The following is a 27,370-nucleotide window of genomic DNA, read 5'->3' on the forward strand; positions in this document are numbered from 1 at the left end:
TATATTTGTCTCCACAAACTCGTTAAAGTTATGAATTCTGATGACACGGTAAACAAACACAGGACAGAAACGGCGTGTGAACACAGCTACGTATTTGGAAGGACTCGTTACTTCTGAAGAAACACAAGGCTCCAGTCTACACCAGAGTTGGGTAATTATATTTGTTTGGGGTAACAAACAGGGTCACACCGAAACGAGGAGATTTTGGTGCTAATTTTAAGAAAAATTCTGTAGTTATCAATTATTCGTGACACAGAACATATTTCGTACACACACTAAATAGAATGCAGGAAAAATAACTTAAGGAAATCTGATACAAAAACCTTTGAAAACGTGGCTAAATTAAAATATCTCAGAACGACTTTAACAGGTAAACTTCTGTTGATGGGGTTGAATATGTACAGCACATGACTTGAAAGACTCATAAAACAGATGATAAAATTAAAATTAACTTACGGAAATAAGTTATGGGACAATGGACAGGATTCAGATGGCTCAAGATAGGGTCCAGTGGCAACCCTTTATGGTGATCAGCTCTAACATTTCAGATGAGCATGGAATCTCTCTCGCTGAGTTAACTTGCAAATTGATTGATATACCAGTCAGGCATTGCCGACGTAAGTTCATTGCAACAACTTTAAACAGGAAGAAGGCGTGTTTATATTTGACCTCATTCTGGAATGCTATTAATTGATCTATTCCAATAGTCAGACCTAAGCTAATGTTTAATAGCAAACTGGCACATCTTTCAACACTGACATCAACTGTGGTAAGTGGAAGTGTTTGTGGTTAAACATCACACGAATCTGGTTAGTATTCTTTTCTCTTGAAGCTGTCCAAACTGAGAATAAATCACTGGTAATACGAGATCGTGTATTCAATGCTTTAAAGGAATTCTAAGTCTCAGGCCTGTGATATTACGGAAAGTAACGAAATTTTTTTAGAAAAATATCGCACTTGCATTTACTAATCACCAATTTTATCTTGTCCTTTATCACATTGAAAGTTTAAAATCTGAAATTTTTTGTAAGAAACGGCTTTAGATTATTTTAAATTACCAAACATTTGACTTCTTGAACTGAAAATATAAAAAAATGCAGTTGATACGCGCTAAACGGAGGGAGAAAATTGACCTGAATTTCACACAATGTCATGTATGATCATAATGATAAGTTTAAATTAATTAGTAGTCAATATTTAACAAGTCAATAAAAATCAATTTAAACAAACATTTTTCATGTTTAACCTAACAAAATAAAAAATCATTTCAAGAAATGTTTCGCAAGTATTTGAGATAAAACCTACTCACGACGTCATGTAAAGCGCTCGACAACAAAGTCTTATCTAAAAGAAAGAAATGGTTCAAAAATCTTTCGTGAGATTTTATGTTCTCACAGCGGCCAGTACAAAATGGCTGTCTTCTCGGCTGTTAAATTGTGTAGTCTGAAAGAAGTTTCCTGGCGTTTCACAGTTGCTTGTCGCCCTAATGTTAGACACAGTAAGCACTTCTGAAACGTCGGCAAATCTCTACCAGACTACACAGCGCAACAGCCCAGAAGACAGAAATCTTCATACTCACCGCCATTAAAAACTCCACAAATTCCAGAATACGAGACTGTTCGCATGGCCACGGATGCTGGCAACAACATGATCACTTGCGTTTAATAAAATACTGGGGAGAAGTGTAATACAAATCTAGCATTAAAGAAACATGGACGAAGGTCTCCCGTATGTTTCCACTTAATGTAAAATGGAATCCGGTATCTTGCACGTTGAAGCCATCTGCTGATTGTCTACAGGCACATGTGTAACACGGTTAGTTTCACAGCTACCAACTTCTCTGTTACAGATCAACTTTCCTGATGCTTAACACGCGGACGGTCGTGTTTCAGAACCACAAGATGTCGAGTGATTTAGCCCTATTTTTTCCTCCCAGGCAGGAATTCAATCCCAGAAGAAGACTATCGTAGCGCGTATTACCATCGTTTGTCTAAGACCTTCGAGACAAACAAGCGACGATCAATTCCCTCGACATCGCGAAGGGTAGAAAACTTCTCACTTCGACAACGCGACCAGACCGTTTCTGAGATCGATCCAACCTATTATCCAAATGATACCGGGGGGTAAAACAGTCGGAGTGTGAAACTAATCAACTCTCCATCTAGTCCTAAGATTAAGTAGATTTTCATTTCCACCTCCCCATACGTCTTCATGGCTAAGTTCATAAGCAGAGATACAAATTAGCTATGGTCTATTTTTATCACGCTATTATGTGAATACCTAAATACCACAAATAAAAAAGAGAAACCCTATTATAAATCAGTAAGGACATTGGTCTAAAAATAAACTAAATAGGACTATGTATTTATGACTCGTTTGACAAATAATAATAAAAATAACCAATAAATCCTCTGGAAGCGTGGCGAAGGTCACTTAAGTTACACCAACAATAAACTGAGACATAGGATATTCAAAAAATACGTATGCACGTTCTCTTGGCGCGCCGTTAACTCCAGAAAGTATTATTACCGCGATAGCCATAAGGGAAAAAAATTATTATTTTGCAAAGACACAACACCAAAGTGTTGGCATGCAGAAACAGTGAACGGCAAGTACTCACATCTGTTCCTGATTGTTACAGTATCTGCTCTGCATTGCAACTCCGCCCCCACAGGACCTGGTACAAGGACTCCAGTGGGACCACGATGACCACATGCCTACAGTAACAGGATTCCTGTTCAACTTCTGCTGAAACATCTGATGTACCTGGAACAACAAAGGTAAATTCGTTCAGTTCACAGGAGTAATTACACTACATAAATAATAAACAATGAGACACTAACAAAAATTCAGACTATTTAGTATCAAAAACATGTACATCACAGTTTCATTTGCTACACCTACAACAGGAAGTCGTAGCTTTTAAGACAGACTTACAACACTGACGAGAAAAACTTCGAACGAACACACTCATACACTTTCCATTCTTAATAGAATTTATTAGGTACACTCTCATTTCATAAGCAGGCCTTTCTTCTATTGAAAAGGAATCATCATTTTAAAAGACGGACATAAATATATCTGTCTTCTGGGATGCTGTACAGTGTAGTCTGACATACATAGGCTGAAATATCAGAGGAATTTACTGCCACCCTGATTAGTTAATCTCCTGAAACGTCGGTCAATATCTACGAGACTATACGGTGCTACATCTCAGAAGATAAGAATCTTGATATCCGTTGCCTTGAAAACCTCAAATCTCACCAAATTTATATAAAGAATAACAAGGCGTAACCTTTCGACTCCACTAACATTCAACACGGATTCTTCACGCCACATCACGTAGGTCATTGTTGTACTCATGTAATCCGAAGCCACTGTTTCGCATTTGGTCATTCTTACACCGTGGTCCGAAGTCAGTGTTGCTCAACAATGTGTTCAACCAATGACATCTCCTCACTGCAACACAACAATCCCCTCTCCACCGATCATGCATGAAGCCTACCTCCGCAGGAAGAACGCAGATAGATATGGACGAGACCATAAGGATCTATTTATATAGGAACGTAAAGATAACGACACGAGCCCTTGCCGATTTTCCAGAAAATATTATTCAACGTTTTTCAATGGAACTGTTTAGGAAAAATATCGTTGGAGACGTAAGTTGGGCGAGACTCGTTCGTGGAACGGACGAGCTCAGAGTCGATATAAACAGTTCCTTTGGAAAACGTTGAATAATATTTTCTGAAAAATCAGCAAGGGCTCGTGTCGTTATCTTTACCTTCCTATATAAATAGACCCTAAGGTGTAATTCGCTGACGCTAGAGCGTAAAAAACGCCTAAAAATTTCGTTAGTTTTTCAAAGTGTTACGTCCTTCAAGTGTAACATTTTTCACTGCTGAAAACAAGTATTTTCTGTCGGTCTTTCCATTTATTCCAAATTTCTACTCACAATGAGACATTTCTGGGATTGTGACTATGTACCCGAAATAAACTCTGAGCACGGAGCTAATATTTACACCCAGAGACGTAGTGGCAGAATCCACAATTCTGGGTGGAACCTCAGCTGAGCCCAGCTAGCATGAAGACCCACACCTAGCCAGAGGCGCGCGCTCTATCACTCAACCAGGGAGGATGAAAATGGCAGGTTTCACAATACTCCGGATGCGAGATGTCACACAACGTTTGTACTTAAACCATTTCACTCAGCGACAAAATTACAGGGCGCTGTTTGACGCCATGTAATTCACAGTTTCAGGGCCCCCATTCCACCAAGATGTGGCACATAAGGTTAAAAAAGAACTGTATCACATGTCTCTACATAAGCATGGAAATTTTGTTTGGTGAGTGATCTCTGAAAAGTAGTTTTTAAGTCGAGATAATTATAAGTTCTTTACACAAACTAAATATATACAGAACATTGTGATCGTCCTCTTGTCTGTCCCTATATTTCAGTTCGAGTACCTCAGGTCAAATTTTTTCGAAATTTGATATTGAAGAGTTTTACATAAATACACAGACCAATTTAAATTTTGAATCAATTAGGTTGATAATAATAACATCCACAAACACCTTACATGTTTTTAAACGAGATTTCTGAAGTATCTCGCTAAATAATTACCCGTGCAAATAACTTTCGGAATTAAAGCTTTAAGGTACAACTAGCAATGGAACCATCCGCGAAAATACAACGGCAAATTACATTTTTCTTCATATCGGTAATATAAAACTTTACAAGAATCTCAAATCCAATTTTGAAAATTTCCTTTAAAAAATGCAGTGCAGTACAAAAATTTGTAGTAAATGTCACAACATATTTATTTTAATAAGACCTCCAACATTTTAATTATATTTAAGTATATTAAACATTCAACAAAGTACAAGTGAAATAATTAATACCAACAGCAATTTCCATTAAAGATTCAGGCTACAATAATGGGTGTGCATTTACAATAAAGGAACATTAATGCAAACGATATATGCAGAATTGCAAATTAGGTAATTAGGAACCAGACTACAATTTTCTCCCTTCTGTTCGTTCTAAGACAAAATTAGTACAAGGCAAATGATAGAAACAAGAATAACTTATTTTCCGAGTACACCTGAGGCAATCCTCAACTTTGTATGCGAAATCTGTACAAAGACGAGACGTGAGATTCTCACAGAGACGAAGAGATGTCTTTCTTCTGGACTTGCAGGCAGAGACTCGTAACTTGAAGGCAGTATATCCCTCAGAAACGGTAATAACAAAAAAATTACATAAAATGAATCAGCTGTTATTTTGTTAATAGCCGACATATTGCCACGATCAATATTCTAATTTTCCTTATAAAGTACAGAAAATGGACTACAGAATACGTAAAGAAAACCCGGAAAGACGTAAGCCGAAGACAGACGTACCAAACATAAAACAGGCATCAGTGATGTATATACACAAATTGTGATAGATACATTCACATATACAAATTTAGGAGAAATGTTCTCTGCGTGTAGCATAAATATTTATGCTGCACGCAGAGAATCATGTTAACTATTTAACACTGAACGTAATCGAACTTTCTGACCGCAGTAAACCGTTTGCTTTCTCTGTGCAAGACCTCCCTTCCATGCATTCAGGTGCATGATAATCTTAAATCTCACTACAGGACTAAAAGTTCAAATATTACAACCGAAGTATGATTGCTGATTAATTAGAACAGAATTGCAGCTTTATGTTCATGTCTGAATTGCATAAACACTATTTTAAATCAATACAAGTATGATTTTTGAGGACATTATTTGGTATCCTGCACTTTTAGGACGCATTACCCTGGCATCGATAAATTATACTAACACATATCTCAATAAACGTCACATAACCCCAAGAGATGATACCCCACCAGACATCTGCACGTGTTACGTAAAGTATAAAATTCTCAAGACGTTGCCAGTAATTTGTGTAGCAGCAGATCAGTGGACTCGAGATAGTTCTTACGCTAGTGAGTCGCTAAATACGTAATTCCACATACAACATGTGTCCAGCCACACCCAGGGAAGACTACTAGCGGTCAGACGGCAGTCAGCTGTCAGAGTCAGCGAGCTGCAGAAACAGTTCGATGAGACACCTTCAAACCACTTGTCGACTAGCGAAAATTGCGTACACACAAACCGTGACAACCATAACTTGTAATCAACCAATCACCTACAGCCATTTATTGAGGTAAAGAAATAAAAACATAACACATTCCACGACGTAAGAATTGTGTTGAGACTTCGGGTTCTCATGGCGACGAATAAGAAAGTGGCTGCTTCTGGGATGTTGCGTGGTGTAGTCTGGTAGATATTTATCGATGTTTCAGAAATTAATACCTCTATCATCAGGACAATGAGACAGATAAGCAACTCTGAAACGTCGGTCAAGTTCTACGGACATGAAGTCGCAACATCCCAGAAAAGAGTAGTCTTGAAATAAAATTTTATTTAGAAAGCCCCAGAGAAGAGATAACTCGGTAGACGGAAGTGTAGATGGGAGGATAACAACGATCTTCGAGAAACACAAAGTGAGGGAATGGATTATATTAAACTTGTTCAGGATGGAGTCTGATGCCACGATTTTCCTCAGACATTCAATGAAAGTTCGGATTTTACAAAAGCAAGCAACTTCTTGGCCAACTTATTTCTCTGTACGACGTAGGGAGTAGTTACAGTTTGTGGCAGTGCAAAACGAGCTCGGATAACGCCTTGTTAAGATTCTAACTTATCATAATGAATCGAAAGTTGATAAAATCTTCATAAAATTCCAAACGAATGAGTTGTAGGGAGTAATTTTATGGACATGGCCATATAGAATACAGAGTCGCAAATCAATTCAGCGTACATTATATGTGCTATCATAAAAAATAAAATACTTTCGTATCAACAAAGCTGACGGGAATATGCATTTTATTTTGAAGGATAATAAAATATATTGCAGCATTATCTTTGCAACTCACATTGACAGTAGAAGAATAATTTATACATATATATATATATAAATTCCTTTATAAATAAAATAATATGATAACATCTTCACGGCAATCGAAGCCAGATTCCTACCAAACGCAGCAACACAAAACCGACGAGCGCTTACTCCAGACTTCACATCTCACAAAAGGCTTTGCCATATCCTGGTGTGCGTTTCTTGCTACCACATTCGCCACAGTCAGAAATTAAATGCAATTTCTCCGCATCGCACGAACCGCGCACTCATATTCAAGCGTGACGGACAATGGCTATTATATTAGGAGTACAAGTAGATGACCTGTCCGTCTCGCACTCTTGTTGGACTCATAGGTGTGGTTCATACACAGACAAGTGAAGGCTGGGCAAGATAAAACATGACTAAATTATTCTGCACCTTTATTATTTCCAATGCGTTTCTGGTAGAACAAAAAGAGAGCAGAATAAAAATAGACACAAAGGAAGAAATAATTAAGAATCTTCCCTGAAGAGTATCATTAGCGATCTAAAGAGAAATGAATCATTATGGGATGTAAGTGTTTAACAACAGACAACAGCGAACTTTATATAAAAGGAAGGCAAATATAATATACCGAGCTCTTTATAATTTGTTTCTTTCACCCAGCATTGCAAATATAACGCGCACAAGACGACCGCCGAGAAAATATACTTAAAATAATACACAAAATATGATGAAATGCAAAATAATCTTAATATAAAACAAATACCTTGAATGATAAACTCAAACGATGTCTCTTGATAAAATCCAGAAGAATCTAACACAAAGCGGAAACATGAGGCTTAGGATATGACACGCCCAAAAAAATACAAATGAATGTCAAGTTTTCTCCGCCCAGCCCACATATCAAGCACAGCGAAACTTTTGACCCCATATGTATAAGCCTTGCGCCCTACCTGTTCATTCCCCGTTCCGCCTACGTCACTCGAGAGGCGTAAACTACCTCTGACACTTCCGTCAGAAAATTACATCCACGGAACGCTAAATGTCTCTGCAATCAAAGCCAGCTGGCCAACTCATCAGAAGGGATAATGACTATCAGACGTTATATATATGACAGCACTATTAATGGTTCAACCCTGATGACAGAAGCAAAGCATTCCTCCGAAACGCCAGTGACCACGTACATGGTGTCACAACCCACATCAAGATCGACATCTTCAAAGCCTCGAAATCATAAAATCCCACAGAGTCCTACGACTTTTTCTTGCTACAATTGGCGTCGGTTCCCTGCGACCGTCTCTGAGTACGTGTACGCAGTATGTGGAATCTTTCGTCGGCGTCTCGACGCTTGGCGTCAGTTCATGAGTACTGTCCATATAATGTCTCGACGCTCCTCTTGTTTTGATCTTTTCTTAAAGTCGGCGTTGTAAGGATACAAAATAATGTTACTAATTGTGTGTGCGGGTGTTTGTTCAGGTGGGGGGAGAGGAGATGTACAGAAAACCAGTAAATATACGCCACATAAATACTATAAATGTTCGACTCCTGGGTGCTCTTAATACTTGAATCAAACAGAATGGGACTTCCTGCGGCTTCTACTTTGTCGGCATACACAACGAGATATCCTTGACGAGTTACGATAATGCGCTAGCCGGCTGCTAAAGTGTTTATGTGGCAACAAATGACCTCACTCATTCAGAGTGCTTTTTTTAAAGTATCATTGCTTCTATCGATGTGGGTGAAGTGATGTGCTTAAGAGCCCTCGTCTTCAGGAAGAAATGCCATATTTAAGACAGAAGAGCTAAGAGAGAAGATCCTACACTGTTTTAATGTGTTCAATTGGTAAGGAAACTATGAAACAGGTCATTTTACCCATCCATCTAATACTTCCTGTATCAAAGAAACAACATAGTAACTTCATTTTATTTCATACAGATCCGTTTACCACTTAACGCTTTTCAGGTCTTAATTAAAGAAAATTATACTAAATTATTAGTTATGACAGTACTCCGTCATATCAACTGTTTATGTCATCAGAATGTAAGTCATTTGTTAGAAATGTCTTCTTTGCTACTTCGTATTATCACCTTTGCCTCAGTTTCCAAATATATTGCTGCTTTAAAACATTCAGTACTGAAATATAGCCCACTACAGAATTATACGTTTGACTTCCTTAACATTTATTAAATATACACGCTTTCAATGCGAATTATGAGATTTATAATTTATTTCGTGAATCATTTGTTGTTCCAGGACAAGAAAGGTAAATTTGTAGTTACGTTTAAAGTAAAGTAAAAATTATAGTACTGACTCAAAATTCAATTACGTAGGCAAATTTTAGTAAAGACTCCTTGTATCAATTTTTCATGAAATCAATTCAAAATATTATACATTCGGACAGTCAGCCACACACAAACACGCATAACTTATCTGTTATGTTCACATTTAATGCGCTTCGTGCAAAGAACGTCTACTTAGTCTGAATTCCAGTTTTCTTCAATTATATGAAAAAATAAAAATAAAAAGTTCTACTTGGTTTTCAGTCATCTGGGCTTTCAGTTACGTTTTTAAATACTTGGCTACCTTTCCTCATATCCCTCACAATTGCCAGATTTGCTCATTAAAAGAAAGAGAGAAACAAATAAGCGAACAAATACATAAGCAGAGAAATTGACTTGCCCTACAAACCAATAAGAATGGAGACTCAAATTCTGATTACCGCGCGGAACTGAATAGAATAACCACAGAAGCCAAAGGCGTTGCACAACAAGTTGTAATTACAACTGCCTCTGAAAGAGTATAATTACAGTCAAAGTATAATATCTCTTAAAGCTCGCCGATACATTAAGCCGAAGGAAAAATAAGGTGGGTCTCTTCACAGCAAATCTCCTCTGATGGCTATTTTCAATACGATGGATCTACGAGGATTGAATATTTAAAACCAGAAATATAAGTTTTCTATAATGTTTTGTGTCATAATTGGAAGCTACCAACTGAGTATGTTTCTTTAAATTATGTTGGAATTCGCCGAGTCAATTAATAAAATTATTCTGAATATAACCTTTCGACTAGTCATCTTTTGTAATGACGGCGTTTATCAAAGGAATGCCTATTTGAAATCATTCGATATCAAATAACAGTCTGAAATTCGGGACCTTCACATTTTTATAGCTTTAAAGGATTACAAATTATGACCTGTACAAATTCAAAATTAATTCTGAAATTATGCATCCATTAATTTGAATAGTTCGTATGATTTCTTGGATGGGGGATAAGCCCGTCGCAAGACCTCTGTCTACACAGAACAGCACAAAAACGCTGATATACATCCACAGACGCTCCTACAATGGAATTCAAACCCGCCATCCGAATGTTTTAGCGGCCTCTGCGATCGACATGCGACGGTTTTAAAGTATGAAATTAAAATAAATTGAGATTGTTAAGAACCTTGAGTTCTCTACGTCCTTTAAGCTTTTAAAGCAGTTTTGTGGTTTCGTATGATTCTCAAAACAAGGAGAGATTATTTCTCTAAACAACATTAAACATGATCTTTGTAATGGAGAGACGCTGTGTTTTCTTTGAGTAGAAGATGATTTTTTAAGTACTATGTAGTTGTAAGATTTGAGGTTGAACATTTCTGTCTTCTGGGTTGTTGCGCTGTGTAGTCTGGTCGATGTTTACCAACGTTTCAGAGGTCATACTGCCTCCGTCATCAGGGCGATGAATATACTATTTAGTTGAGCTTCGGGCTTCCGAAGATATAAACTGGCTTGCCTGTTTATAAAAATACTCTATTAATTAATGACAGTAATATAGAATGAATGTTAGAACTAGGGAACAAACACATGTCTATGAACTAGCTCAAACTTTACGCGATATGGCCATTATTCCACTGGTCAAAAAATTTATTGTTTTTTTTTTAAACACGAAGGATATTGACATTTAAGTTTCCTTTGTGCAAACAGTTAACAAGGTAGGTAGTTAATTATATAACCAGCTAGTCAATTATTTAATTTTAGGAGAGTTGGCTACTTGGACAGTCAATTATTCCGTCAGTAAGTTCGTTACACGATTAATTACTTGGCAACTTAGTAAATTATAATTTACTTAATTAGTATTTTGGTCAGTTAATTGGAGCGAGAAGATAGAATTAAGCTTTAAAATTTAGACTTAGGCATATTAATATATCTCATCATAGAATTTACAGATAAAGAAATGCCAACACATAAAATAACATTATTTATAGTTTTATACGTATTAACTGAAACTTTGCGAAAAAGTAAGGGAACAGAGTGGTCTCTGAGCTTGGGTTATTTGGCTAAGAGTTTATGGATAAGAAATGTAGACACTTGTCTGTTATTTATAACTACCATTACGATAAACACAGTTTTGTTGAGTGCAAATTAGCTTGTTTTTATGGCTTCCAATGAACACAAATTAAAAAATATACACACGAACGAACTTAGTTCGTTAATTCAATACCACTTTTAAAGTATGTTATTTATAAGCCAACTTTATATCTACCACGATTTCATTTACGACTTTAGGCCATTTCTTCCAATAAAATTAAAACATGAATTAAATTTTAACAACAGGATCCATAAGTTTGGAGATCAAGATGTACGAACACTGTTAGTCATTATTACAGCTCCCTCCATTCAGGAGATGAAGTCAATGTTCCATGTATTCTTTCAACAACTGATCCTCATTTTAAATATATTTTTATCAATTTTAATACTTAAGTAATTCCGGATACACTGATGTATCTGTCCGTAAGCTCAGAAATTAATATAATTAATAGCTGACCAAAACGCGCATCAAAAACAGAATTTGTCAGCCCTCAATTTTAACCCTTTGAAGTCTAAACACGTCTAAATAATATTTAAGAATTCAATTCGTACCTCGAAGAATACACAGCACTTCACCATTGCAAGGAAGAATTGGTTAATAATGTTTACACTCAGAATCATGAGACAAAATAAAGAGTTAGTGATTGATGAATTAGGTGAGTTATATAGTACTCATTTTAATCTTTACAGCCTTTCCTACACTTTCCTGTGGCTCATTCATACATGTAGCTATTCTGATTGGTCATTCATCTATAAATTTCACTGGAAAACGAACGAAAATTAGATCACAGACCTGTAATCCACTTTCCTACATTCTGTCAATGGGGCAACCATATTAAGGATGTCACAATATTAATACTCAAAAGACAAAAAAGATAATGTATGAGAAAATAAAGAAAGGTTCATAAAAATTACATTTAGACCTACTTTTCGAATTGTATCGTCATACTAACAGATATATGATGGTCTGTAGAGAATAATGGGCATTCGTGTTTTATAACTGTCTACTGTGCAATTAGGTCACACCGCAATTACGTTAGACATTGTCCGCGGAGGTATATTTAACTCTTATTCAACAGGAGTACCAAACAGACTCCTCCATCCTCATTACAGTGACATTCAGGAAACTCAGCTCGTGAGAAAAAAAGTCCCCTGATACGAAAGTTAAATCTTTCAATTGTTTAAAGACGAATTTATTTTATAATGGCTTCAGCATTAGCCACTGACGTCTACATACTTAATGGTCTATGATCATTAAACGTCACACCGGACGTGGGAGCGAATAAGCCCAAAGTATCACACGAGGAAAAGAGAGAGAAAAGTGGCAGAATGGATGGTCCAGAGAATGTTCGCAGATTCCATGCAGGGTTTGATTTCAGTGCGCTGCTTAGCTACATTAGCCCTCTACTGAGTGAAATATTTTTCACAGCAATTTCTTCATACTGCAACTCAAACAAATAGTTTTGAAAGAACCTAAGAACTTTAGGAGTCTGTAAAAACAAAGGCAGAAGGCAGAAACAGCCGACCAAGGGCACAGAGAAACACTTCTAATCCTTGGAACCACAAGAGGTCAAGGGCTGAATGATGATAAAAACTGCAATATTATCATTTGTTTTAAGACTCAAGGGTATGACACTTTCTATGTTACTCTGCGCTAAAAAAGAAACGTTTATAGTACCTGAGAAGAAACATCTGGACTTAAAATGATACAAAGAACTTCAACAAATTACAGAGATATAATTAGGAACTTCATACTTTGCACTCTTGAACTTATGTTGTTAGGATAGTCAAATAGAAAAGATGTAATAAGCATGAAGGACGTAATAAATAATAATTGTTAAATCATCGAGAGAAAATACCACGTGGAATAAATGCGACCAGGTGGGAGGTTACAAAAATGTTATCTGGCGGTAGTTACTAAATTTCATTGGCTCAGGGGTACAACGGGAGACTTACTTGAACACGGCGATAACATTTCAGGTGGTGAATATAACAAAATTCTTAATGAGCCAAATAACTATTAATTAACATGGAATTACTTTCAGTGTGTCCGTTCTATTTATTCGTAGGTCTGTTTCATTCTATTCGCTTCTGTTATGTCTTCAGTATAATATTATTTCTTATCATCTCTCTCTGCCCGCTGCTTAAAGAAGGAAGGGAAATTATAAATAAACGTAGGAATAAATTGATACAGTGTTAATGGTTAAGTTAACGTAACACTGCTGTTCCTGGTGATGGTTTGTAGGAAGAAAGTACATGAAAGCAGCAGGAGACAGCAAGTTACGAGCATGCCAACATTAATACACACAGTAGTAGACGCTTCTCCGCAAGAGAACGTCAGACCTGTAAGAATTACTGGAACAGCAGGGGATTTGTAGGCCTTACATGGGGCAACAGAAAATTGAGACATGCAGTAACCTTACAAACAGCAGCAGCGTGCAGGTTAGGAACGAGCTGCAGTTAATAAAACACAAGTCAGACTAATTTTAATTCATAGAATAACCGACTTTCTGAATAACAGCGCCATATGTAACCAGAAAGCACAGCAGAGATTCTTAACTCGGGAAAAGAGCTGAAATGTAACAATTTCTGGGCATTCATGGACTATGTGAAAAGTCTAAAGTGAAAATAATGTAGTTCGTAACAATCACCTCGTCCAAGGAGTCCTAACGAATGTCTATAGATCAAAGCCAACGTAAAGTTGGGACCCGCAGTGCTCAGGCACTTGAAGAACGGGTCGTTCCCAGTATCCCCAGTATCGTAACAATCAAATCATATAATGAGGAGCTTAATAATTTTCAGTCCTCAGAAAATAGTATTAGGTAAACTAAATTTAGAAGAATTTCATCGCGTAGAAAAGTAGAACAACGTTTTGGCCGAAAATACCAGTGGAAGAAACCATTTTAGATATTTACGTGAAACCGCGAGACAATATTAAAATGGATGTCAGTAAAATAGTGTTGACAAGTTGTCGAATGGGTATAACTGGATTATCATAAGTTTAAAGGCGGGTTTCTGAGTACACGATGATGAACATTAATGCATAAGAGCAGGGAAATTAATTAACCATCTAAATAATTTCATGAAACTGTAGCATTGAGTTAATTAGTAACTAACTAACTAACTAGATGGCTTACCGAACCCGAAGGTTCATCACCGAATTAACCAAAGCCCTCCACCGGACCCTGTCCTGGGCCAACAAAATCCAGTTTCCTTCAACTCCTATCTCCCATAGATCCCGCCTGAGATTATCCTCCCATCTACGTCTAGGTCTCCCCAGCGGTCTCTTCCCTTCAGGTTTCCCACCCAGTACCCGGTGCACACCTCTTGTCCCATCCATGCGCGCTACATGTCCCGCCCATCTCACTCTTCTCGACTTAATCACCCTCACAATACTGGGGGAGCAGTACAGATTTTTAAGCTCGTCATTGTGCAGTTTTCTCCACGCCCCATCGTCTTCCCTCTTAGGCCCAAATATCCTCCTCAACACCCGATTCTCAAACACCTGCAATCTGTGTTCCTCCCTCTGAGTGAGAGACCATGTTTCGCACCCATACAAAACAACAGGCAAGATTATTGTTTTGTATACTTTAATTTTCAGGTTCTTAAAAATCAGACGGGAAGACAAAATATTTTGGACTGAGAAGTAGCAAGCATTTCCGGAATTTAGTCTCCTAACTTCCTCACAAGTATCATTTTGATTTGTTATTGTTGTTCCCAAATATTTGAACTTTGTAACCCTTTCAAAGGATTTATTAGCCACCCTAAGATAATTTTGCCCGCCTGTCTTCTGATTACGAGATACTAACATGTACTTAGTTTTTTCTGAATTTACTTCCAGCCCCACTTGTCTACCAGCCTCTAGTAAAACTTCTGCGTTCCTATTTATTGTATTTATATCGTCCCCCAATAAATTAACATCATCAGCATATGCCAATAGCTGATGTGCCCCATTCAATTGCAAACCCTCCTGCCTACCTTGGACCTTCCTGATGGCGTATTCTAGCGCAAAGTTAAAGAGCAAGGGAGACAAAGCATCTCCTTGTTTTAGACCGTTCTTGATGAGGAATGTCTCAGATACATATTTACCTACTCGAATTTTACTACAGGTTTCATTTAAGCACATTTTTATTAGACCCACTAGCTTCTTTGGTATACCAAATTCAATAAGAATATTATATAGCACTTCTCTCTTCACAGTCATAGGCTTGTTAATTAGTAACTAAAGAATAAATTATGGTCCTGGAGTTCGACAAGTATTGTCTTTAAAACAAAATTAGAACATCAGACAGCTGTTAAGACGGCTGTCTTATGGATTGTAGCGTCGTCGTGTAGTCTTGTAGAAATTTCAAAGGTCCCTGCTGCCTCTATTGTCAGTTCTGGTGACTACTCGGTCCTACAAACCTAAGACAACAATCTTTATTCTCGGAACCATAAAATCCTCAAATACTACTACTAGAAGACAATTAATATCTCTTCCTCAGTCGTATAATTCGATAGATTTTGTTTGTTTTTCAAAATTAACTGTGCGATTGATTGTCCGCTGCAGATCAGGAAAATAACTCGTCTTTTGAAAGAAAAAAGAAAGATCTTATACGATGGCGTTATGAAATGTAATTTTTACTTCATAAATCGGACATACAGTGACGCATGGAGGATAAACCTTAAATCGTGTCAATGCTTGTCACTGGCATTGTTTGCGTTCGCATTGTAATATGCCCGTCATATGACGAATTCAGATGATAATCCATTGTCGAAGGAAATGTTGCATTATCATAGATTCATCTGCTGCATATTGTACATTCTCACATATGTAATTCAAATGGAAGTATATAAGAATAAGGAGCATTACCATGAATGAAAAACGAACAGACAGACGGTCTGTTTAAAAGCATGTAATCCAATACATCCATCAACGTGAGCAGAGACAGTTTGAAACAAGCTGTTTAACAATTCCTTTATATTCATTCAGCAGCTCGCTGGATCTACCTGACGCAACAAGTTCCTTGCCTTTCAAAAGACGAGGCAAATTTCCTTTTCATAAAGCACATAACCGCGTTAAGTGGGTCTCTTGTCGCCACAACATGGCGTGTCCTCAGGCTGCTAATGGAGACAGTCTTCAAATAGGGAGGGTAAATGAGAATATTAACCCTTTAAAGCCAAATGGTAACTCCACCTGCTTCAATAATCACTAAGTCTTCGATTCATATTTCTGTCTTTCATACGATTCTCACTGTATCCAGCATTTATTAACTTAAAAACAGTATTTACCATTTGATCTTTGTAATGGTGAATAGTTGCGTTTTCTTTGCGGTACAGACTGGATTCTTAGATATTATTTACAGGCCCTTCGTGATGACACCCCAAGTTCGAAGTTGTCACTGCATGCTTCTCATAAAGCTCTCCCGATTTAAATTCATCAAATTTTACCCTTAAAACTTTGCCTACCGCGTAGTGTATTAGAATATAGAGTAAACAAACCAACAACTATTAACACCATACTAGACACTATTGCCATACGCGTTTCGACCTCAAGAGGTCATCATCAGTGGCATCAGGGAAAATTAATACATTTTACCCTCTTACAGTGAATGCCCCTAAATTACTTACTCATTAACTTAACTCAACATTCACTAAACAGCAAATCAAAATTCTGCCGTCTCTGCTAGCGAACTATGACTACTTATCGCCCTAACGACTTCACTTTTACTCTATCCATACCAGAAGGACGAGCGGTTATTGCCTGGGGATCTTCTAACTATAAGATGCTCACTTCTCCCCCACCAATTTTCTCTTTGCTTTCACTCTATCCTTCCTATCTCTCTCTCTCTTTTTCGGCTTGAAAGGGTTAAACAAATAGTCGCAAGACAGCTGACACTGGTGGCCTTCTAGCTTGGGGGTTGGGCGGAAACTAACAACTCCCTGCTGTAAAAAAAGTAAGTTAGAAAATGTTACACAGGACCTCGTAATTAAAATGGTTCTTTGGTACGACCTAAGGAAAGGAAAATTTAAAGTGGGGCCCTTGTTGACTAGCTGAGTGTACTATTAGCTTCTCAAGATGGACTCCAATTCATAGAGTGAGTTAGTCATAATAAAATGTAGTGTAAGTCTGTCACTGAAGCCTACTGCAATAATAACACGAATGCAGATCAGGTACTCTGGCTGCTACACTTTGATTCTGAAACTTGTAAATATTACAAAGGCGAGTGAAAAATTCATGAAAAGGCAATTTCGACCTTGTATGATTTATGTTTCGTCACCATATTTAGATGCAAAAAGGATACACTACAGATAACACATCGACATTAACTCTTCCACTGTCAACTTCGAGTACACTCGTTGCCTAGATACGGTGTCTACCGCGCAAGTCTAGTATATTTTCGATTTAGTTCGTCTAATTTTTGTCATTATTTTGTGATCGTACCATAATCATGCTGCAAATCTGGAACACAATTTTTCAGCGGTATACTATAAATTATTTAATTATTTATATGGAAATATGTAAGGAAACTCACCTCCAGTGGATATTTCTTGTTCCCATTTAATTCTTTGGTTTGTGAAACCGCAACAGAAATGGTGGCTGTGATCAAGAGCCTGCAAAGAAGAAGTTCTGTATCAAAATACTTCACTTTTAAAATAGAAATAAGCAGAAATTGCACCAAACAACAAGTTTTGCTAAATTGTGGCAAAAGCTTTGCATCTTTAAGTTCAGAAATGTCTTAGAATATAACTTATAGGTTCAAAAGGCCTCGTAACTCTATAAAGTCGAGGTTCATCTAAACTGCATTCAACAGGGTAGGAAAAGTGTATTTCAAACTAATATTTGGGTTTGAAAATGTATTGTTTGAAATCTCACCCTACTGACCTCATTGTCCAGTTATTGCCAGAGTTAACATACAAAGAAAAGACCACAAAGGTCCTCCAAACATCATTTATACCCCACTTGTTTTATCTCTCCTAATTAAAGATGTTTTGTTAACTACTTCCATCATTTTTACCGGAAAATGGGTTCTGTGCATTTTAATGATTCTAGAAGGAACTAAAGACATTTTTAAGAAATCTGGCAATTACAGAATGTCAGTTGAAGCCATCCCAACTTTTGAATTTAAAATTTCCAAAACAAAACTGTAATCCAAAGGTGGTTTATCGTTTATTACAATGTACAGTAGAATTACGAACTTCTGTGTGTTAAAACATATTTGAGAAATATTAAATGTATTGTAGAAAGTAAAACAATATTTCGCCCTTACGGAACCTACACGTATCTTTCGTTCATATGGCGATAACCACGAAGAACGTCTGTCAGGAGTCCTGGTTCTAGGGCCAAGATCCGAACTCAGGACCCACCTAATACGAAGCACGAGAGGAAACTACTTGGGTGACACTTGGTTTGATATTGATGTAATCGGCAAATATGCTTGTGAAAATTAACACGCACTCAGAATTAAGATGGTTGTCTTATGGGATGTTACACCTTGTAGTCTGGTAGATATTGACCGACGTTTCAGAGGAATTTACTGTCTCTGTCAACAGATTACACGGTATAACACCCCTGAAGACAGCCATCTTCATATTCGTCGCCGTGAGAAGGTGAAATATCACAGGAAAATATAGTTCAGTTGTAACAAAAGTATTAATTTATAATTCCTGCTAACCCCCTTTGACTGAACAAACATTTTAATGAAAGAAGAAACAACAAATTCTTCACAGAATCTATTGTTTTGAAATACAAGAACTGTCCTGAACTCTCGACTACTAGAACATGGAAGTTACCCCAATCACGGACAGGAAGAAAGTCTTCCTGTCAAGACGTCGAATTCCCCCCAAAAATATTACAAACGTTACCGACAAGATTCAAGCAGAAGATAAAATCTTTTGTCGAAAAGGGTTTTAATACGTAACATCTTTCTCTATAAACCTTTTAAGTTTTCAAACACTGGCACCTCTGTTGTCACAAACTGACAAAACAAGAGATTAATTCTAGAATGTTAGTTTAAATCCCATGTCAGATTAGTTATACCAAATGATTTGGATTACGTTAGCGGCAGGTCGGAAAAGAGGCACGCCCAGTGATCGGCACCCCACAGGTAACACCGTAGTGCGCTACTAGTTCGGAAACCTGACAAATGAGATCGTGCCTGCTATCACGGTTTGTTTGTTGCTGGAGTAATTACCAACCAACCGACTTGATGGCCTTTATACTGGAGAATGACCCAGTGGACCACCGGACCATTTAGGTGCCATCGAGATCTGACGAGCCCTTGTGTCAGCGTCGGCTCTGTCCGCTTCGAAACATCACTGAACGATTGTAACGTGATTGTATGATTTGAGGTTTTCACAGCGGTGAGTACGAAGATTTCTGTCTTCGGGGTTGTTGCGCTGTGTAGTCTGGTAGATGTTTACCAACGTTCCTGAGGTCATAATGCCTCCGTCATCAGGGCGATCGCAGTATGACCTCTTAAACGTTGGTAAACATATACCATACTACACGGCGCAACAACCCAGAAGAAAGAAATTTGTAACGTGATTGTTAATCGCGTTGACAGTTGTATTTTTACTTGGAAACATTGACGGATAAGCCGCTGGATATAATTGGTTTGTGGTGTGGTTTCGTTAGAAATTTATATTAAAAGTTTGTCGGAAAGAATACACTTTAGCTCTTATCTTTTCAGTGGGAAGCATGCATTACACAAAGCTGAGAGTAAGAGTTTTAATAAATAACAAAATAAAAAAGTTACACATCCAAAACTTTGCCTGAAGAGGCTTAGAAAAACGTCTAATACAACCCGACCGAGATTCGAATGTCAAAAACCCGAATACGAGTGTATGAAAAGTCTTACTGCTACACACAGCTGTTCTAGAATTTTTCCCTACATGAGTTGTCTGCATGATGGGCTTCTGCGGTATAAAGAACAAAGATAGTGAAGATATGAAGCTATTTATTATATGGAAGTATGTCTTGCATAAAGGAGCTACGTTTCTGTCTGTATTTATAGCCATTTGATGTAACAATGGTGAGGAGATTATCAACTTTGGTGAACACAAAAGCTTATAAGCGTTCTTTGCGACTTGATGAATTGACTGAATGATCAGTCGAACGCCTGTCACCGTCTCAGTAACTCTGCTCCGTACAACATGGATTACAACTATCATGTTACATAAATGAATTTACAGTCTAATCTGAAGCTTTCATGGCGACTAAGTATAATGAATTCTTCTCGGGCTACCTTACTTTCATTATGAATACACAGTCGGTGGTCCCTTTACGAAAATTCGCCTTACTAAATTTCGCACGTACGAACTTTTATAATGAAGAGTACACCATCCGCTTGGCTCGTCATCCGAACGCAAACTCCCTCATACGAAATCTTCCGAAAAAAATTGGGAGCACTTGCTAATTAAATCACAGAGACGCAACGTCGACCAGACAGTGAAACACAGAGAAGTAAGTTCGTGAGTCAGTTCGCCTTAAGCTCTGCTTTGGCGTGTATCTCGTAAATACATTTTGTTTCTTTTTTCAACTGTTTTGGGATTTAACCCCAAATTAATCATGGCTGATACGAGTAAACGTTCTACCAACAGCGATGCTGCTTACAAAACGTATTTATCATTTTTTTATTTTTATAATATTAAATAATATAATGTTATTTCCTTTCCCTTCACACAACAGAACTGTTGATTTATATTTTTTCAGTAATTTTTCGGTCTTTAGGGAACGTAATATTCAAATATAACATTGTGCTTGTAGGAAGTAGCGAATCACTTTTGAGAGCTCTCCCCAGGAACGTATCTACAGACTCTCATACAAAGATTTATTCACACATTCAATAAATGATGACATTTTAATAAATTAAATCATTATATACATTAGCATTGACACTTTGTGGATTAAATAATCTAGTGTCGGTGTTGAAAGTGACAACCGTTAGCTTGGTGGCACAGTTGACAAGCAGCCACCAAAGTAGTTGTTATGTATACATATTTTTGTATATGTAAGAATGGGGCCTCCCGGTATTTGTAACTTCAGTGAAACAGGATGATAATCTTCCACCTTTCCATCGCTTCAACAAAGGTTCGCTACGTTTTCACATAACACAGGGAAAGGTCGTACTCTATAAATTAATGTCAAGCTGACATTTAACTATAGGGCATCGTCGCGTCTAAACGTAATATTCAGGATCTGAAATTGGTCTTCTAGCAACCGCTACAGTCATTGCGAATAAAGGGCTATCCTGACATTCAGCCCCGAAACCAGCACGGATCATAAAACTGTGAAAAAAATAAATAAATAAACTCTACATGATATCAACATATCATGTAATTTCAAATCCTGTTACCATGTTCAACAGCATTATATTTCCGAATATCGAGGGCGCGTTTTGATTCAGTTCGTCCAGTAGTTCCGTAATGATAATAATTACATACACACTCAAAATTAATGAAAGATAATCATAAATCTAGCGAACAGTTTCACAGAGGCAAAGTAACCAGAAGTGAGTACTGGAGCACCATTTGACACCCTGTTTTCATCTTCACCCGCCCAACTGTCAGATAGAAATACCAGATGACTCAAACGTCACAACTAATTTAACGAGACCGACTCAGACTTCTTATGCTCTGAATTTCTGACCCAGAGTTTTGCTCCGAGGCAACCTTCAGTCAAGCGTCCGTACTTTGTAGACCTACAGGTCGAATTGAATTAAACCTACAAATCATGATGTGAGAATTCAACATAGAGCCATCCTAAACATGTCTGATAGCTAGCTCCAAGACACAGAGTGCGTCTAGAGAGAGCGACGTTACACTCAGCTAGTCAGAAAATTCCTAGTCTTGAAGGTACATTATCGTGTTTACAAAAGACCACCATCGTTCGGAATCCCAAGCCAGACTAATCTAGTTCACACCCTCCCACACAATATCCTAAGATGCATTTTAATATTATCCTTGCATATAATCTTAAGTCTTCCCTACAGATGTTAAACTTCATTTCTGAAGAAGACAGCCTTCTGGAATATTGCGCCGTGTAATCTTGTAGAAGTCGGCAGACGTTTCGGAGGTGCATAGTGCCTAAACCCTCACTCATCGCCTTGATAAGCGTAGATCGAGTTCTAGTTTATTTTATTACATTATTTATGTTCGCTCGTAATTTATTAAATCCATCCATCCTCTTTTCTGTATAATAATTAAGGATGATTAACACTTCACACAAGAAACTGGCTTTAGTTAAGTAATAACTCAATTAGTACTCTAGACTATAATTTGATCGCAGTAATAGTTGTTATCTGGACGAGTCGAATCTAACACTCAGATAAAAAATATTAAAATGAGGCGTGTAATTTCTGCTGAACACCTTTTCACTAATTACTGGGTAAAATATGTGTGATATCTCTATTTTCAGGTGTCATGAATGAGCTACTACCCAAACCCAACTAATTAAGACCTATTATTAATTCTATAGCATATACACGTTTCGAAAACATGAAAAGATTGGAAATGTCTGGTCTTAGAACAACATTATAATATGAAAGAAACGCAATGCCCTTTGAAGTATAAGCTCGTATAAATAATATTTATGAATACAGCCCGCACCGCAAAGTAAACACCAAACTTCAACGTTACAAAGAGCAGTTGGTTAACTCTGTTTAAGGTAAAAGTCCCTGTTTATACGGAAAATCACACAAGACCCACAAAAAAAAACCCAGAAAAAGTTAATGCTTGTTTAAGTAGATGGGCTAAAAGTTTAAATGTGTTGATATAATCAAATAACTAGTTCAGCAGACGAGAGCCTTCTATGAGAAAACTCATTCGTTCAACACAAATTTGTACGGACTTTCCGTATATTGGGCAAAAGCACTGAAGAGTTAACAGATAAGCTTGAACAGGAATTGTGAAAAATACATAACTCTCGCAGACCTCGTAACATAACGGAGAACCCCACCTCCAAGTGTTAAAACATTTTCAGGTGGGAACAAAATACGAAGGTTACTTCAAACGACATGGCAACTAATTTTTGGGGGGCAAACATTTTACATTGAAGAAAGTTCAAAATATACATATGGAAGGGTACGATATACTTCTCCGATTGGCGTAGTCAGATCACGTAGGTGTGAATGGGTGTAGAAATAGTAGGTAAGAAAAAAGGTACATTACGGAATTTAGTAACAAGTATATGGAACAAAAAAAAGGCGAACTTAAAAGTATACTGACTAGAGATAAAAAGATGAATATTTTTGACACTGTAAGGAGTGATATTACCGTGAATGTATTGAAACCCAGATGCTGTAGTGACTCCTACATCTGAACATCGTATACAAGATTTAGGACAAGGTTTCTCAAACAGCTGTGGCAATAACTGGTCTATATGCTCTCAAAATGAACCAATGGACCTATACGAGCAGCTGGAAAAGACATCTGAGTATGTTACTGCTGCTAGAGCAGGAAAACCATCTTACCAGGGTTTGGAGTCGGTACTAAAATCTCCGACTCCGACTCCTTCATAAAAGCTCCATATGTATTAATAAGGATAAACCTACTAAAATGGTAAATGGTACAACAAGAGATTTCATCATCACCACGTTAATCATCAGGCTATGTTTCAGACTGATGATCTATATTTATATACAAGTCTAATGGTTATTACAGAAATCGGTTGATTTGTAGATAGTATGTAACATATTGGTGTCCTATGTCATAATTCAACAAAATATATCGAAAATATTGCCTCACATTTACTCGAGGACACGACGTACAAACACAAAGACGCAGTCTACCGGAATAATACGGAACCAGAGATAAGACGTGCCATCTGTGATGACCTCAATAGAAAGAAATCAATACTTTCCAATGGCATCGAGGACCAATCAGAAGTCAGTCAGTACTGATTCTGTCTTGGAACAGTCGCCTAGTCCCGATTGAATAGTCGCCATTAAACTACGGTTGGAATTATTTGATTTCGGTCGGTCAGTATCAACGTAACTCTGTGCTCTAGAAATAGAGTTCTTCGGGACCATTAACAAGATTAATTGCCACCGTTCAATCAGATATTAACGGGTGCTACATACAGTGAATCTCGGTGTAAGGATGTCTTCTCGGTGACGTGTGAGAATATAAACAAGTGAGACACCAACCCAACATAACATGCAAGAATAAGTGCGGTTCCTCACATTGAGACATACGCCTTCAGTGAAAGGACATTTGCATGCAATGTGTGCTCAGTAAAGACGTTTGTACGGGTTAGTAACACGTAAATCATATACAGATATCGCTTATCTGCAGAAGCTGGACCTACGTAATTTGAGAACCTTTATTATTTATAACGATGAATGGAATCACTGCAATCATTACATGTAATGTAATATAAAATTACATAAATATTTTAATAAATTCTTCTTCGTGTGACAACATATATGCTTCCACAATGAAATATTCAATAACATCATATTTAAGTGATAAGTGATTGGTGTACTTGCAATTACTGAAAGTATGTGTCAAATCTAATATTCTTGTAAAAAGTTTAAAATAGGTATGAAAGTGAAGCCCAGAATACAATATTCTTTTTAAAGTGACGAAAACGAATTTTTGGGTGTCAAAATTTATTTACAACTGACTATAACGAGCTCAAAGTGCCCTCACATGCGCACGTCATATGACTGCACTGCGCAACAACGTCTGCGCAGGTACCCACTAACCTAACCTAACCTAACCCAAACCAACCAAAACGGGGTAATCTCGATCAGTGCAAAATGTCTTCCTGCTCACAAATTTTGGAAAAAGAGAATGGATGCTCAGAAATTATTGAAATTTTGTATGGACGTCATGCCACAGGTACGTTAATGATATCCATACTCTATTATGTCATATCGCTTTTTATAAATTCGCACGAAGGCATCAAAGTCGTGAGGTGGAGGATGCGCAAAGTCGGCCACGACCACTTACCAATAATGATATTACGCGCTCACACAATCCCCTTATAACACAAATAGTGCTTATATGCGTGTAATACATCATAACACGTCTAAAATTACATAACGTTTCCAGAAGAATTGTTTCTGGCAAAATTGATACAGTGTAGATGTTGACGCAAATACGTAGCAGATTCATGGGCAACAATGACCCAATATAACTCATCATAAATAAGTATCATGTAACGGAATAATCGGAATAAACATACGTGAATGATAGTACGTCATTTATTAATATAAATCGCCTCACAAAAAAAACGGAATATAAACCTCTGGTACATTAATTGCAATGATACGTGGGCGCGGAATTCGTGGCGCACGTCAAACTTGTGGTAACATATTGGTGTCCTATGTCAAAATTCAACAAAATGTATCGAAAATATTGCCTCACATTTACTCGAGGACACGACGTACAAACACAAAGACGCAGTCTACCGGAATAATACGGAACCAGAGATAAGACGTGCCATCTGTGATGACCTCAATAGAAAGAAATCAATACTTTCCAATGGCATCGAGGACCATTCAAAAGTCAGTCAGTACTGATTCTGTCTTGGAACAGTCGCCTAGTCCCGATTGAATAGTCGCCATTAAACTACGGTTGGAATTATTTGATTTCGGTCGGTCAGTATCAACGTAACTTTGTGCTCTAGAAATAGAGTTCTTCGGGACCATTAACAAGATTAATTGCCACCGTTCAATCAGATATTAACGGGTGCTACATACAGTGAATCTCGGTGTAAGGATGTCATCTCGGTGACGTGTGAGAATATAAACAAGTGAAACACCAATCCAACATAACATGCAAGAATAAGTGCGGTTCCTCACATTGAGACATACGCCTTCAGTGAAAGGACATTTGCATGCAATTTGTGCTCAGTAAAGACGTTTGTACGAGTTAGTAACACGTAAATCATATACAGATAACGCTTATCTGCAGAAGCTGGACCTACGTAATTTGAGAACCTTTATTCTTTATAACGATGAATGGGATCACTGCAATCATTACATGTAATGTAATATAAAATTACATAAATATTTTAATAAATTATTCTTCGTGTGACAACATATATGCTTCCACAATGAAATATTCAATAACATCATATTTAAGTGATAAGCGATTGGTGTACTTGCAATTACTGAAAGTATGTGTCAAATATAATATCCTTGTAAAAAGTTTAAATTAGGTATGAAAGTGAAGCCCAGAATATAATATTCTTTTTAAAGTGAAGAAATCGAATTTTTGTGGTCTTTAATAATTTACAACTGACAATAATGAGTTCAAGGTGACCTCGCATGCGCACGTCATATGACTGCACTGCGCAACAACGTCTGCGCAGGTACCCACTAACCTAACCTAACCTAACCCAAACCAACCAAAACGGGGTAATCTCGATCAGTGCAAAATGTCTTCCTGCTCACAAATTTTGGAAAAAGAGAATGGATGCTCAGAAATTATTGAAATTTTGTATGGACGTCATGCCACAGGTACGTTAATGATATCCATACTCTATTATGTCATATCGCTTTTTATAAATTCGCACGAAGGCATCAAAGTCGTGAGGTGGAGGATGCGCAAAGTCGGCCACGACCACTTACCAATAATGATATTACGCGCTCACACAATCCCCTTATAACACAAATAGTGCTTATATGCGTGTAATACATCATAACACGTCTAAAATTACATAACGTTTCCAGAAGAATTGTTTCTGGCAAAATTGATACAGTGTAGATGTTGACGCAAATACGTAGCAGATTCATGGGCAACAATGACCCAATATAACTCATCATAAATAAGTATCATGTAACGGAATAATCGGAATAAACATACGTGAATGATAGTACGTCATTTATTAATATAAATCGCCTCACAAAAAAAACGGAATATAAACCTCTGGTACATTAATTGCAATGATACGTGGGCGCGGAATTCGTGGCGCACGTCAAACTTGTGGTAACATATTGGTGTCCTATGTCAAAATTCAACAAAATATATCGAAAATATTGCCTCACATTTACTCGAGGACACGACGTACAAACACAAAGACGCAGTCTACCGGAATAATACGGAACCAGAGATAAGACGTGCCATCTGTGATGACCTCAATAGAAAGAAA

At 37.3% G+C, this 27,370-nt stretch overlaps 1 protein-coding gene across 2 annotated transcripts in view; it reads right to left on the reverse strand.

Moving 5' to 3' along the window:
- loh (thrombospondin type 1 domain containing lonely heart) overlaps positions 1 to 27,370 on the reverse strand; it is a 237,466-nt gene that overhangs the window by 148,269 nt on the left and 61,827 nt on the right. For both annotated transcript variants that reach the window (XM_087344195.1, XM_022062385.2), the window contains 2 exons: positions 17,805 to 17,883; positions 2,621 to 2,766 (listed from right to left, as the gene is read on the reverse strand). In XM_087344195.1, coding sequence (XP_087200321.1) covers positions 2,621 to 2,757 — 137 coding nt within the window. In that variant the 5' untranslated portion in view covers positions 2,758 to 2,766; positions 17,805 to 17,883. The remainder of the gene's footprint in view (positions 1 to 2,620; positions 2,767 to 17,804; positions 17,884 to 27,370) is intronic.

The sequence above is a fragment of the Zootermopsis nevadensis genome, unplaced genomic scaffold (assembly GCF_977971745.1).
Source record: "Zootermopsis nevadensis isolate Lab colony 2312 unplaced genomic scaffold, Znev_1.0 Znev_ptg000007l, whole genome shotgun sequence".
Lineage (NCBI taxonomy): Eukaryota > Metazoa > Arthropoda > Insecta > Blattodea > Termopsidae > Zootermopsis > Zootermopsis nevadensis.